Below are 14,485 nucleotides of genomic sequence, written 5' to 3' on the forward strand. Positions count from 1 at the left end.
GCTGTGATGAAATCATCCGATCATTGCTTTTCCATGATGCTGATCAATTTTCTGTTTACGACTGCTTCATTTGAATCTCATCTTGCAACGCACTCATGCGGTCTTGCTGAGGCACTTAATGATTCAGGCATATGTTTGCAAGCACACATACACAGAGTTGTACATCAAATTTAAATGTATTTCTGCCATGATTCGCATACACTTAATTTCCCCCTTTTCTAAAACAGTTTCATCACATCCACACTGTGAAATTTTCCAGTGCATGTTGAATTCGATTTTTTTAAACAGAGATCTGCAATTCAGTATTACTCAAACTTTTACTGACTTTATTTTGTATCTATTCAGGCTTTCTGCACTTTTTGTTCTGCTTAGGAGGCAGTTGCAGAGTAACAATATCAACCATAAAGAGCACAAGCCTGGGTCCTTGTGAGCTTGTCAGTGTAGACTAACTGTGAATGTAGGTCAGCGAGGGTGATGATGAGAATCCCAGGGCTGCTCCCAGGACGGCACTTAAAAAAAGATCTCATGCAGGCAAGAAACTGAACAGTGTAGCTCACTTGAACTTGAATCAGTCACTGGTTAAAATCACTGTAAATTCAGATTGCGTGAGGTAGACACTTGCAGCATGACGTTTTTTCCCTTGTGTTTTGATTATGTAGTTGGAGAGGTTTCATTTAGTTGATGTTTAGTTATTGAGATGCTAGTGATAGCAAGTTTGGTAGCTTGAGATCTTTTGACCTTTTACTTGTGTGTATTTCATGCATTTTGTCTCTTCATTGTTTGCTGGACATTTGTAACATAAAAAGCTGTAACTCATGTATATATTTATTTACATGGTCTAAATGAATGTATAATCTATACAAAATTTAAACAGTCCCGAGGTGGCAAGTTGGTCCATCCAGTGTGTTTGTCAAGACCAAACTCTGACCAAAATGCCATGACATTTAGTATGGATATATTTCCAAGAAAGTGATTTCTATTACAATTACTCACACCCTGCACTTTGTTCAGGGCAGCTTAAGGCTAGATGAATTTGAGATATTTTGAGACTTTTTAATGCCACTTTGGAGGAAATTTAAAAACATTTAACAATAATCAAAATGAAAAAAACAACAACATGAATTACTTGGGGTTAAGGACAATTTGCCTCGAAGAATGCTTGTACGTTTGTCATTTGATTGGTTGTGATAAATGTATGTGAGTGTTGTTGATTCCTCTATCCTGTGATAGAGGACGTGACGTTAATGCGAGAAACATTTATTAAATAAAAAATAAATAATTTTAAAAATAGATACTATATTACCATTTACTTTAAAATTTTTCAATGCAATATCAGAGAAAAGTTATTCATAATATGCTTTTTAAGACATTTGAAAGATTGATCTATGGTGTTTGAGTACCAAATTTCTTTAGATGAATGAATTAAAAGACTTTTTAAGATTTTAAAGGATCTGCAGGAACCCTATTTTCATAGTACCACTATCTGTGCAATCTTAGCTCTGGAGCAACACCATTGCACACTAAAAGGTATCTTGAAAACTGATAGCTGGATATCCATGAAATATGCGGTGGATATTCCTAAGCATGAAATCTAATACCCATGACTTCTTTTAGCGCCACTCTCAGGACAAACTTTGCGTTTTCATTTGAAAGACTGGCAAAGTTCCATAAAATTGTCTGTATGTTTATTTCATCTGTTTCTTTGTTACTGTGGGATGTAATGAACTGTAGTCTCTAGGGACCATTAACAGCCCTCTAAAGCGTTCAGGCTTGTTTTCATTTTTGGTTAATAGAACTACATGTGTAAGGCTGGGAGTCATGGAGCATTGGTTGTGTTTCAGTTTCTGTGGCATGCTTTATCTTTTCATTATGTCAATTCACAAGTAGGCTTCAATTGAGTGTGAGTTTGGAACTGGTTCTTGTTATGGTGGGAAAACATTTGTGTGTTTATTTGCTGCTGGTTTGTATGCCGTGGCTTCAAAACATCCACTCTCCTTGCAGGTTGTTTGTGCTATTTTCTTCCCTAACTTATAGTGTGTGTGTGTGTGTGTGTGTGTGTGTGTGTGTGTGTGTGTGTGTTGCACTGTTATCTGTAGACAGCTGTGCTCAAGGGTTGCTCTCACTGGTTGAGTAGTATCCAGGCGTAGGCGGCTGGGAGGTGATACATTCCAAATCTGGAGGTCATAAAACATTCAACATAAAAATAGAAAGCCTCCAATTTCCACTTTTTATGCTGCATGTTGCCTGTCTGTGTCTCTCTTTATTCACTCTGCTTCCTTTGCAGCCAGCCGGGGATTTAATTTTATTTCTGCCTCATGCTGAAGATATTTCTCTCATATAGTTTTTTTAGTTACTAGAGAATTGGTGAATCAGTCAGCAAATATGCGTGCTAACAATCTGAAATGTGGTCTTGTGTTAGTTGATGGTGAAATAAGCAAGGAAAAGTGAGAGGATTAAGTCTCAACTTCTGCCACATTTGGCTCAGGTTACCACCCTCCTGCTCAGCCATGCATTTGGAGGGAGGGAGGCGGTGCTAGGAAGAAGCTTGGAAAGAAAGGAGGAGTAGATATGAGGTGGAGACAGAGAGAAACAGATGAGGTTCAGTGGGCAGAAGGAAAGAGGGAGGAAAAATGTATAAAGACATAAAGCATATGAGAGAGAGTGTGATTTCCTGTTAAGTCCATCTGCAGGAAGAAAACAAAAGAGAGGAGTCAATTTCAACCTCCAGTCATTTTGGAGTCAAACTAAACCGACAGACCACAGTGCTTTGACAACATGCCCAAAACTACAATTTACTTTCCATTTTCTTCACAACTGCACACAATAGAGATTCTGTTAAATTCAAGAATATTTTCAGTTTATGTCTCTGTTGTTACCTTTGCTGCTTGTCTCAGCACAGCATCCAGAGAGATGCTGGAGGTGTGTTTTTGTGTGTCCCATCTGGCCTCTTGAACTGTTGCTTGAGGGCAACCTACCTAGTTACATGCCTCTGGGCTCCTAGTGTGTGTGTGTTTGTGCCCATGTACATACACAGATTCAATGTAGACAGTCATCCTGACAAAGATGACAAGGTTAAGTATGTCTTGTCCAGGGGAGAGTGCTTGATTAAATAAGCAGAAAAGCTGTAAGCTGGTTGTTTTTATGGCAGCTCTTGTGAAGTACAAGGTGCTTTTATGACATGCTCTGTTTCAGGTAATTTGTCGGCTATAATAATGAGCAGCTGTATCCCGCCTTGTTGTGCTTCAACAGGATGTGATCGCATGTTTACAGACGCACGCATGCATTCATTTTGTACACTGCTTTTCATAGTTTCCTGTCCCATGATTTGACCTTGGTTTACTTTGTGTCAGCCACTGCTGTTCATATTATGGAGCATCTAGCATTATGCAGATTCCACTGTAAACATTGCAACTGTGGAGCAAATTATGGCTGATGTTTTTTTAAGCAGTGTCTTTGCATTTAATAACCCTTAAAACTGATTTTTTTTTTCATGACATGTTGTAGACAACATACCAATGCAGCCCTGTGTAGTGCCTAAGGCCTGTGTCAGAATAAACATGGTAATAAACAACCTTAAGTGACCAAAACTACTCAAACATAAAGCAAAACACACACAATGTTTTAAATGGCTGGTTTATGGATAATGACCTTTTTTTTTAATATCAGATCTCTTTATACTTTTGGACTATTTTATTTGTTGAAGAAGGCCAGCATTTACATGCATATTGCACCAAATACTATAAAGTGGTTTTTAATACAGTTTTTTATTTGCTCTAATATTTGATTGCTGCAGAAAGTGATGTGGTGTTGAATAAGAAAAATGTAAAAAGAGAAACTTATGTCATGTCGTCAGAGTATTTAATAATAGATTAATGGTAGATTTTGTGTAAATAAGCCCAAATGCACATGAATAGCTTCTGGTTCTGAGTCAGACATAACAAGTTTAAAGATCTCAAAAACTTATTCAATTTGATTTGATTAGTATTTATTGACTTTATCATTGTTCAATTAGATATATATTTAAGACGTAATTATAAGATAAATCAGTTACAGATAAAATGGTTAGTTGCACTCATGTGTTATATTTGTAAATATCATGTACAAAGTTAAAGAGTTACCTTAGTAGCATTAAAGTTGGAGCTGGAGTAAGCATAACCAAATAAACCAATGTTTTTTTGGTTCAGTGCTTCTCCCAGAATACTCAGAGAATAAACTGGAAGTGAGAGAGTGAACAACACACATTTCACAAGTTTAATTCAGTGTTGAATAAGTAAATCCCCACAAAACCCATTTTATGGCAGCAATAAGATGTTTTCTGCAGACTGCCATTCTTCCTCATACAGACCTGGTAAGCAAACGAAACATGTATGGGAAATTTTATGAATAGATTATTAGATGTGTCAGTCTTTACACTTCCCCTTTTCCCTAACAAACAGCAGCGCCTGTTTGTCATTAACAGTTGGCTCTGGACTCTATCACTCTTGAGAGGAACCTTTGATTAGTATTTTCTTGAAAGCTGAGCCTACAACAGTTTTTAATAGTGAGTCATTATCTTATGATCTGTTGGGTCTTGTGCTGGCCTGCTGAGTGCTATCCTAGATTCACCACATCAAAACAGCATTCATCTCTTCCACGCAAACATAAGGGCTTTTTGATAGGCCTGCCTCGGACTTGGCTTGAAACAAGAACTTGTGCATGTCACAAGGGATGGAAATGGTCTTGCTGATAAAGCGTTAATCTGTTTTTGTGTGTGTGTTGTATTAGATGTTCACGCAGTCATTTAGCTCTAGGTTTTGATGTCTTGTGACATTTTGTTTTTTTGTATTTTTTTTTTCCGACCAGTGAAGTTAATTACAGTAAATGCCCAAATGGAGCTCAAAGTTTGCATGATTCCAGTCCAAGCAAATATCAAATCATCTTAATTAATTGAAAAGAACCTCATCTTTTGGTGAGGAAGATGTACTCGTTACTGAGTCTAGCGTGAAATAAAGTTGAATGAGGTAAGACTGAAACCCTAAAGACTCTCAGCCCTTCCTACCACACAGTTTAATATCTTCGACTTAAAGTTTTAGGCCTGTCATCACTACCATGTCATACAAAGCCTCTCTCAATCTTAAACACCATTTACAAAATACAGAACACAATGTAATCTAAAAATGGATGTAAATAAAGCATACAACTCAACAAAACAACAAGGTACCCCTGACCTCAGGGGTACAGAGGTGTCATTAAGGCTCGATTCTTTGTCCCCAGTCAAAATTGAGTCCTGCTGGCTTTGTGATCCTCATCATCCTTGAGAAGCACTACAACCTCACCGTGATTCAGCCAATATCTATCTACTTCTCTGTCATTTCCTGTCATCTACTTCCCAGATTGATTTAAAAATGCCAAAACAAATAGAAATAAAAGACCCAAAAGAATGCAGGCCATCAAATTATTATTCCGTTGATTTTGCCTGTTGTGTTGGTTAGAGGTGTACCTTTCTTGGATCACGATAAACAAAAGCAGTCCAAGGCCAGAAAGGTCTCCCCATGTGTTTCTGATGTGGGAAACATCAGCGTTACTTCCATAGCGGTTTCTGAGGTGCAGCAGTTGCTGTTGGTTTTGTCCCACAGAAAACTCTCTGATCTGTCTCAAGAGGTTAATAGTGATCTGGTAGGTGTGTTCTGGATCATAACTTCCCTGATGATGTTGATGCTGTGTGATATACACCCGGTCTATCCTCGCCATACGTCCTCTGTTCTGCTCCCTGACACGAATGATGATCCGGTCCCTGTTTCTTCCCACATACTCCCTCTGGGAACGGACAACATAAGGTGGAAGTTCCAGGGGTGCGTCTTGATAGAGATTGCCTACAGTGTAGTACCGGTATCTGTTTCCCTGAGGCAGTGGGTCCAGCAGCCCCTCAAAGTTGCCATAATGATGTGCACCATAATCTCCTCTGTTTGGGTCGAAGTTCAACCATATGTCATCATTACCGTCAATGTCCACTGTGTCGGCAAACCAGTAGAGCAGCAAAAGGATGTGCCTGGGGACAGCTTGGCCAAAGTTGATTTCCTTCAAGTCATTGATTGAATTGAGCCTTTGTACAGCGGACACAGAGGTCAGGGCGAAGAGCAGAGCTACACAGCAACTCTGGACTCCTCCTGTCATCTTCATCCTGTATACAAATTTAAAAAGTTATTTCTCACATTATTCATCTGTACTGTACATATTCAATATGTATGTATTTGTAACCAGAGATGCAGAAAGTAATTATTTTCATTTATTTGTTAGCCTCAACCGCTTATCATAAACAGGGTCGTGGAGGGGCCAGAGACTGTCCCAGCTGATATTTGGCGAGAAGCAGGGCACAGTGTGGACAAGTCACCAGACTATTACAGGACTGTCACATTAGCCGCCTGTTCAAGGCGGGAATATCACGCTGTTTTGGACAAAACCATTCACACTCACATTCACACCTACGGGCAACTAAGAGTCACCATTTAATCTGATCTGCATATCTTTGCTATGTGTGAGGGAGCTGGAGAACCCAGAGAAAACTTGTGCTGTAACAAGGACAAAATGCAAACTTCTCACAGAGGGGGCCCAGCCTGCCAGTGGGTTCAAACCCATAACCCTCTTACTGTAAGGTGACAGTGCCACCCTGAAAATTCATGATTTTACAAATCTTTTTTACATTAACTGTCTTTATCTTGATGACTAGCTCTATTGACTATTAATGTTTTTCTTAAAACAGTACTGAGCAGTAAGAGTTAGGCTATTAATACAGGAATCTATAGTCCTCATTCTGTGCAAAAATTGCATTTTTAAGTTCATCTGAAATTATTATGAGACTACAGCATGCTGAAGTCACCAAATGAAGTGAGTGTACTCACGAAGACGACTTGATTCAAAATGCTTCGCCAGTCATTTGGAATAGTAATACTAGTGATCTGAAAATAAGAGAGCTCACCTGTGTTGGTCTGCTGATATTGGGTATCTGATCTCTATGTTTGTGTGAGAGCAAGCACAACTCCTTTTAGGTTACTGTTTCGCTGTAAATGAAAGTAACAAAAAAGCTTTGCTTGTGGTGACAGGAAGTTGCATAATACAGCTGTGAGGAGGAAACGTCCTCCTGTATTAAAAAAGTGGAACAACCTTTCAGTGTTTTGTTTGGATTTGTGCCTGTAGAAATTCAAACAGCTCGTTATTTTTATTTGCAGTTTTTAAAGGATTGATTCTGTAAAGAGAGGAGTCATTCTGTGAGTAATGACAGTGAGTGTGTCTTTTGAACTGCAGGATGAGAAAAATGTGATGAATTTGGCATTTTGCCTTTTTTGGACAGTATGTGCCAAAAAATTCTGGATTGAGAGAGACGATTATGACCTATAACAAGACATCTCTAGCAGGATTAAAACCAATGATGTGGTGGTTTTGTTCAACTGAGTCAACAGGGCAGACAGTTTTTTGTCTCTCTGTCTTTCTTTCTCTCTCTACTTTAAAAAAAACAAAAACAAAACTCTTCATACTAACTCATCTATTAAGGGTGATATTGGTAGTACCAGTTCCGATTCAAAATGCTTCTTTGTTACACTCTTCTCAAGACAGTTAAGGTAATTACTACTCAATTTAATTAACAACAACTGCAGATTAACAGTTGAAATTTCGTGAATAAATGACTGAAATCCTAAAGGCTCTCAGCCCTTTATAGCATATAGTTATGAAGGAAAAAAAACTTGAGATGGCCATTAAAAAAACAACACATCAGACTCAAAAAACAACCAAAGTAAAAATAAAGTAGAGTAAATTAGTGAACAATGCATTATTTAATGATTTTTTATTATTGTATAGTGGGATGTTTATTTCAGTGCAAATACAGCTTTAAAAAGTGCAATGTTCTCTTATTTAGCGCTGGTTTTGTTTACAATGGAAAACTTGATTTTCAATGCCAAAAATATAAAAAGTCACAGTTCTAGCTCCACACACAATTGCCTGATTCACTGTTACCAATCAATTTTATCAGTCTGGCTTTGTGGGCCTCATAAAAAAAAAAGTCACATTGTTTATTGGGTTTTACAGTAACATACAATTGTATTGTCACAGCTTTAATCAGATGTGAAAAGGTGTACTATATATTCACGTTGTAAAAAAGACATTAGAGTAAAGATTGGCATATTTCAACTTACAAAAACTAACAAGTTTTTCAAGTCCGTAAAAATAAAAAAAAAAAGAAACACGCACACAAACAAACACACAAAACACACACACACACACACACACACACACAAAGTCCTATCAGTCAGCTAATAATTAACAGTGTCTGTCATAGACACTGATGATCAGTGCAGCAGCATATCACCAAAGTCACAACAAACACAATAATGAAGCCCCTCCGAACCACATAAGTTGCTTCAATCAAGAATGAGCAGGAAATTGATCCTAATTAATGATTGATCTATTTTTCTAGATTTATTGGAAGAGCAACACGATACAAGTCTGATTTTCTTTCTTTTTTTTTTTTTTTACAATCTACACACAAAAAAACATGTCTCTTATCCAGTGGGTATGAGACAGAGATACAACCAATTTCCAATTGGTCAGTATTTATTTTATAGCCAGTAGGGTGATAAAAGCTACAACGTCCTTTTTGGATTTCTTATCATCCTTGAGAAGCAATACCATCACAGCTTGGTTTAAAACAACATCAAGGAAAATTGCTCTCCCTTATTTCTTGTTATCTGCTTGCAACAAGAATGGAAAAAAAAATCAATATAGAAAATAAAATACATGTAAGAAGACAGCAGATTGCAAAAGCATCATCAGCCCAATGATTTTGTCTATGTTCTGGTCTGTCGGCGTTGGGTTCTGGACTGTTGTAGTTTTCTGGTCTGTCGGCATTGTATTCTGGTCTGTTGTAGTTTTCCGGTCTGTTGTTGTTTTCACGTCTGTAGTTGTGTTGGTTAACGAAGTACTTTTCCTCAATCACAATAAACAACAACAGTCCAAGGCAAGCAAGGACTCCCCATGTGTTTCTGATGTTCCTTAACTGGGAATCATCAGCGTTACTTCCATGGCGGTTTCTGAGACGCAGGAGTTGCTGTTGGTTTTGTCCCACAGAAAACTCTCTTATCTGTCTCAGCAGGTTAATACTGATCCTGTAGGTGTGTTCTGGATCATAAGGTGTCCCCTGATATTCAGAAATGTCATAATGCTGCGTGATATACACTTGGTCTATCCTCTGCAAAGTGTTCTGCTGCCTGACACGAATGATGATCCGGTCCCTGTTTGTTCCCACATACTCTGTTGGAGGATTAACAACGTAAGGTGGAAGCGGCACAGACGTTTCTTGATGGAGATTGCCTATAGTGTAGTACATATATCTGATATTTCCCCGCGGCAGTGGGTCCAGCAGCCCCTCATAGTTGCCATAATGATGTGAGCCATAATCTCCTCTGTTTGGGTCAAAGGTCAGCCAAATGATATTGTTATTGTTGATGTCAACTGTGTTGGCAAACCAGTAGAGTAGCACAAGACTGTGCTTGGGCACAGATCGGCCAAAGTCAATTTTCTTCAAATCATGGATTAAGTCAAGTCTTTGTACAGCGGATACAGAGGTCAGGGCAATGAACAGAGCTACGCAGAAACGCATAACTTTGCTCGACATCTTGATCATCCTGTAAAGATATTTAAAAAGTTATTATATGTCATAAATATTGAACTAAGCTTGTCTGTTAAACGATTAATCGGTTATAAGTTGACATCCCTAGTTAATATTCTACTGATAACAGAAAGTTTTGGGTTGGTATTAGAAAGGAGTCCACAGTCCTCAGTCTGTTCAAAAGACGTTTTCGTAAATTCATCTTAAGATAATATCATTCCTCAGCAGTGAGTTCATCCAATAAAGTGAAAATTTTCAGTGTTTAGCCCGAAATTCCCTCTCTCCGATAAACAGCATTTCCTTGTTAAGCTTAGGTGGAGTGATAGTAACACAAAGAGGAGCGATTGCTAACGAAGAAGGCTTGAGTTAAATGCTTCACCAATTGTGTGGAATAGTGCCACAGGAAATAATTAAAAACAAAACAGTCCGAAAATAAGAGTGCTCACCTGCGTTAGTCGGCCGCTGTCAGGTATCTGATCTCTGTGTTTGTGTGAAAGCAGGTAAAACTCTTTAGGTTTCCATTTAGCTGTAAATGAAACTGATAAAATGCAAGTGTTGCGAGTGGTTACAGGAAGTTGAAAGTGGAGTCATTATGTGAGTCATCTGGGGATTTGATAAGCAGGTTAAGGATGAAAACTAGCTTGTGCAGGTCCAAGTTTGGCAGTGGGTGTTTGCTTCGGACTGCAGAGATAAGTGCCTTAGTAGCCAGTATTCACTTATCAAACATTTCAGTGTGTGTTTTGCTGCTTTTCTTAATTCAAATTTTCACTGTTGTGCTGTCGTAATGCCCATCAATGGTCAAAGTTCAATTTTTACTCTTAAATTGTCTTCTTAAATTGTGAAGTGAGTTGTGACCTACACCACTACATATCCGTCATAACTTTTGTTGAATTTGATGGATGTTGCCTAAAATTTGAGTGAAATAATGGCAGGTATATTATTAACAGATTTTCATTTTTTGTTTTCTTTAATGCTGATATTAGCCTTAAATAGTATAATGAATCTGGCATTTTACCTTCATTGAAGAGTACACGCAGTGCCAGAAATTGAGAGAGATTTTTAAAAAAAAATGAGGTGCAACAAAACTTCCCAGCTGGTTGTTAACCAGTGATGTGGTGGTTTTAATTCACTAAATCATCAGGACGCCCATTTGTTGCCATTGTTTAATATTTTTAAGGTAATACTTATTTAACCAGTATTTACCATCCATAAAGGATGTCATTTTCATCCTTTGTAAAAAGAGTTTTAGCACAACTTCTGATACAAAATTATTGAAATGTTTTTTAACCTCCTTTTCCGGACATTAAAGAATATAACTAAATCACTAAATATTAATACATTCTGTAGTGTCCATTTATTTTTTATATTCTGTTTTAAAAAGGAAGTACATGTCATTAGAAAGAGTGTGGTGGATTAATAGAATTTTATCAGTTAAATGAGAAATTATTAAAATTTACAAATATAAATTAATCTGACGTAAATTAACATTGCAATATTTTATGTACTATTTTCAGTTATTTGTTTTGGTTCCTCAAAACATCAACATTATGCTGAACTGTATGCATGTCTCTTTTGTAATGGTCTGTAGAAGGAGAAATAGCAAAGATGTCTTCATGATTTGACACAACTAACTTGTGCTCATTTAGCTTCCTTGAACTTGAAGTAAATCACTGACATGGATCTGGCTGATAAATTAGACTTTAATAAACATAAACATTTTCAACACAACAGAAGGAATTCACAACCATAAATGAAATACACTGTATTTTTAAAACATAATCAGTGAAGGCTGTCCTTAACAGTCTAAAGAGCCTTTCTTTTATTATTTAATTACATTCTCTCAGACTTAGGATTTATTAACAAAGAGTCGTAACTATTAGATTGTTACGTGTTAGAAAATGACACAATTCTACAATTCTACAATTTCATTTAGCAGACGCTTTTATCCAAAGCGACGTACAACACAAGCAAGAATTTAGGCTTAAGGAAAAAACCCTTAGTAAGTGCAAAAAGTGCTTCAGGTGTGATTGGTCACAGGTATTGCCGTCTAGTGGCAGAAGGAATGCACCCCCCCCTTTTTTTAATTTTTTTTATTTTTTTGGAAACCAAAGTAATAACCAGTAGCGATCTCAGCATCTGAGATGACAATCAACATACAACATCACACAACTTTGGCAGTGCTTTGTCAGACACAAAGCCCAAAGTTTTATGACCATGGATCACCAAGTAATTTGGCTCAGTTCAAATAATTTTGTAATCACGGAGAATGTATGCTTTTATTAACAAACTGCAGTTTTGTAAATAAAGCTATAAAATTCAAAATGTCTCAAGACTCTCAGCCCTTAATAGCACACATTTTAAATCTGTAATTTAAAGTATTCGACCTTTCCCTACAAACATTTTATCCTGAGCCTGTATCTCAATCTTGACTGAACTGAAATAAAGTTGTATCTTGTCTTAGAGAAAAATATAATATAATAACCAATAAGATTAGACATATGGAGGTGATACCACAAATACAACAGATCCTCTTGATTTTGCTCCGGGGTACTGAGGTGTTTTCACTTTCTGATTCTCTGTGGTCATCGTAGTCGTTCAAGTCCACAACAACCACACCTTGGTTTCGATAATCTCTATGAATGTTTCTATCATTCTCCGAAGCATCATCAGCCCGCGGATTTCTTCTGTGATCGTGTCTGTTGTTGTTTTGTTGTCTGTAGTTGTTTGCTGGTCTGTTGTTGTGTTGGTTAGCAGAGTGTTTTTCCTGGATCACAATAAACAACAGCAGTCCAAGGCAAGCAATCTCACCCCATGTGTTTCTGATGTGGGAAACATCAGCGTTACTTCCATAGCGGTTTCTGAGTTGCAACAGTTGCTGTTGGTTTTGTCCCAAAGAAAACTCTCGGATCTGTGTCACGAGGTTAATACTGATCCTGTAGGTGTGTTCTGGATCATAAGGTGTCCCCTGACCCTCAGAGGTGTCATAATGCTGTGTGATATACACTTGGTCTATCCTCAGCAAAGCTCTCCGTCCTGTGTTCTGCTCGCTGACACGAATGATGATCCGGTCCCTGTTTCTTCCCGTGTAGTCCCTGTGGGGACGGACGACATAAGGTGGGAGTGGAATTGACGTTTCTTGATGAACATTGCCAATAGTGTAGTACCGGTATCCATTTCCCCGCGGCAGTGGGTCCAACAGCCCCTCAAAGTTGCCATAATGATGTGAGCCATAATCTCCTCTGTTTGGGTCAAAGGTCAGCTGTATGATATTGTTATTGTCGATGTCAACTGTGTTGGCAAACCAGTAGAGCAGAATAAGACTGTGCTTGGGGACAGCTTGGCCAAAGTTGATCTTCTTCAAATCATTGATTGAATTGAGCCTTTGAACAGCTGACACAGAGGTCAGGGCGAAGATTACAGCTACAAAGCAACTTGTGGCCCTTTCTGACATCTTCATCATCCTGTAAAGATATTTAAAAAGTAATATTTTATATTATTCATCCAGGCAGTACATTCCCAATCCAAACATGTATTTAAAACTAGAGAAACACCAACAGATTCACCAATTCACCAGAGTTTTTCTTAAATGTGTTCTTATTTATGTCATGTTCTTAACCTGCAGGATTGCAATCTCAATCTCTATAAAATGGCTGCATGGCTGTGTGCACACAGAAAATGAAACGAGAAAACAACAATTAAAACAAAAACAAAAAAACATACACCAAAAAACATACCCCCCCCCCAAAAAAAAAAAAAACTTTGATAACTCTGAAGTTGAGGTACCTTTGCATGCAATAATTGAGCTGACACTGTTGCATCATAAGCTGAAATAAAATAAAGCAAATAATGATGCATAGGCTGCTATTACTCATACAGTGGACGTTGTGTCTGGTAAAGGGTGCACAACTGGGAAGTTTAAAAAATACAATGTTTGGATTGAAAATAACATATTGACAAACACAGAAGAGATCTAATACCATGGATCTGTTTGTGTGTGTGTGCGTGTGTGTGTGTGTGTGCGTGTGTGTGTGTGTGTGTGTGTGTGTGTGTGTGTGTGTGTGTGTGTGTGTGTGTAATGATAAACATTATTTTAATTTAAATCCTGTAGAATTGTACTGTAGAACTGTAGAAAAAACACAAATATGTCAGCCCTCAAATGAAAGTTTGTGGGCTCTTGAGTTTGTGTAGATTCTGTTTTTACCTAAGAATAAATCCCAAGTAAGAATACACTGGTGGATGTCAAAATCATTATGAAAACTGCACAAGTGGGATTTCTTTTAAATAATTGTTGGTAAATGAGGCCCATAGAAGAGATAATGCTTGCAAAAAATACTTGAGAGAAATGCTTCTTCAATCACACTGCACAGTGCCACAGTAAATATTAAAAACAAAAATAAACAGAAAATAAGAGAGCTTACCTGAGAAAGTCCTCTCCCGTCAGGTATCTGATCTGTGTGTGTCTGTGTGTTCAAGAGCATGTGCAACTCCATGGCAAGATTACCATTTTGCTGAAAATGAAACTGACAAAATAAGCACTGATGGTCACTTCAGTGAGTTTGACTATACAGCAGTTTGGATGAAACCTCCTGGTGTATTCAAGAAAAGAAACCTACTCCTTGTAGGTTTTGTGTTGAGGTTTATAATTTCTATTTGCAGCTTTTGGAGGAATGATTCTGTGGAAAGAGTAGTCGTTCTGTAAGTCACTTGGAAATTTTATGATGCAATCTAATCTGTGCAGGTCCAAGTTTAACAATGAGTGTGTCCTTTGGACTGCAGAGTGAGGAACTAGATTGGTATAAGTGCCTGGCTTATTATTAGCCAGTATTCATCTATCACAGATTAATT

At 37.7% G+C, this 14,485-nt stretch overlaps 4 protein-coding genes across 7 annotated transcripts in view; 1 reads left to right on the forward strand and 3 right to left on the reverse strand.

Moving 5' to 3' along the window:
- LOC121956290 (neuronal-specific septin-3-like) overlaps positions 1 to 14,485 on the forward strand; it is a 95,425-nt gene that overhangs the window by 40,095 nt on the left and 40,845 nt on the right. The window lies entirely within an intron of this gene.
- LOC121956296 lies at positions 4,238 to 7,038 on the reverse strand. Its single transcript, XM_042504439.1, has 2 exons — positions 6,956 to 7,038; positions 4,238 to 6,160 (listed from the first exon to the last, which is right to left on the reverse strand). Exon 2 carries the CDS (start codon positions 6,157 to 6,159, stop codon positions 5,362 to 5,364), a length of 798 nt encoding a protein of 265 aa, XP_042360373.1. The 5' UTR covers position 6,160; positions 6,956 to 7,038; the 3' UTR covers positions 4,238 to 5,361.
- Positions 7,803 to 10,167, reverse strand: LOC121956294. Its single transcript, XM_042504437.1, has 2 exons — positions 10,087 to 10,167; positions 7,803 to 9,656 (listed from the first exon to the last, which is right to left on the reverse strand). The coding sequence occupies exon 2, from the start codon at positions 9,653 to 9,655 to the stop codon at positions 8,717 to 8,719; it is 939 nt and encodes a 312-aa protein (XP_042360371.1). The 5' UTR covers position 9,656; positions 10,087 to 10,167; the 3' UTR covers positions 7,803 to 8,716.
- Positions 11,755 to 14,327, reverse strand: LOC121956292. Its single transcript, XM_042504435.1, has 2 exons — positions 14,059 to 14,327; positions 11,755 to 13,101 (listed from the first exon to the last, which is right to left on the reverse strand). Exon 2 carries the CDS (start codon positions 13,098 to 13,100, stop codon positions 12,060 to 12,062), a length of 1,041 nt encoding a protein of 346 aa, XP_042360369.1. The 5' UTR covers position 13,101; positions 14,059 to 14,327; the 3' UTR covers positions 11,755 to 12,059.

The sequence above is a fragment of the Plectropomus leopardus genome, chromosome 17, assembly GCF_008729295.1.
Source record: "Plectropomus leopardus isolate mb chromosome 17, YSFRI_Pleo_2.0, whole genome shotgun sequence".
Taxonomy (NCBI): domain Eukaryota; kingdom Metazoa; phylum Chordata; class Actinopteri; order Perciformes; family Serranidae; genus Plectropomus; species Plectropomus leopardus.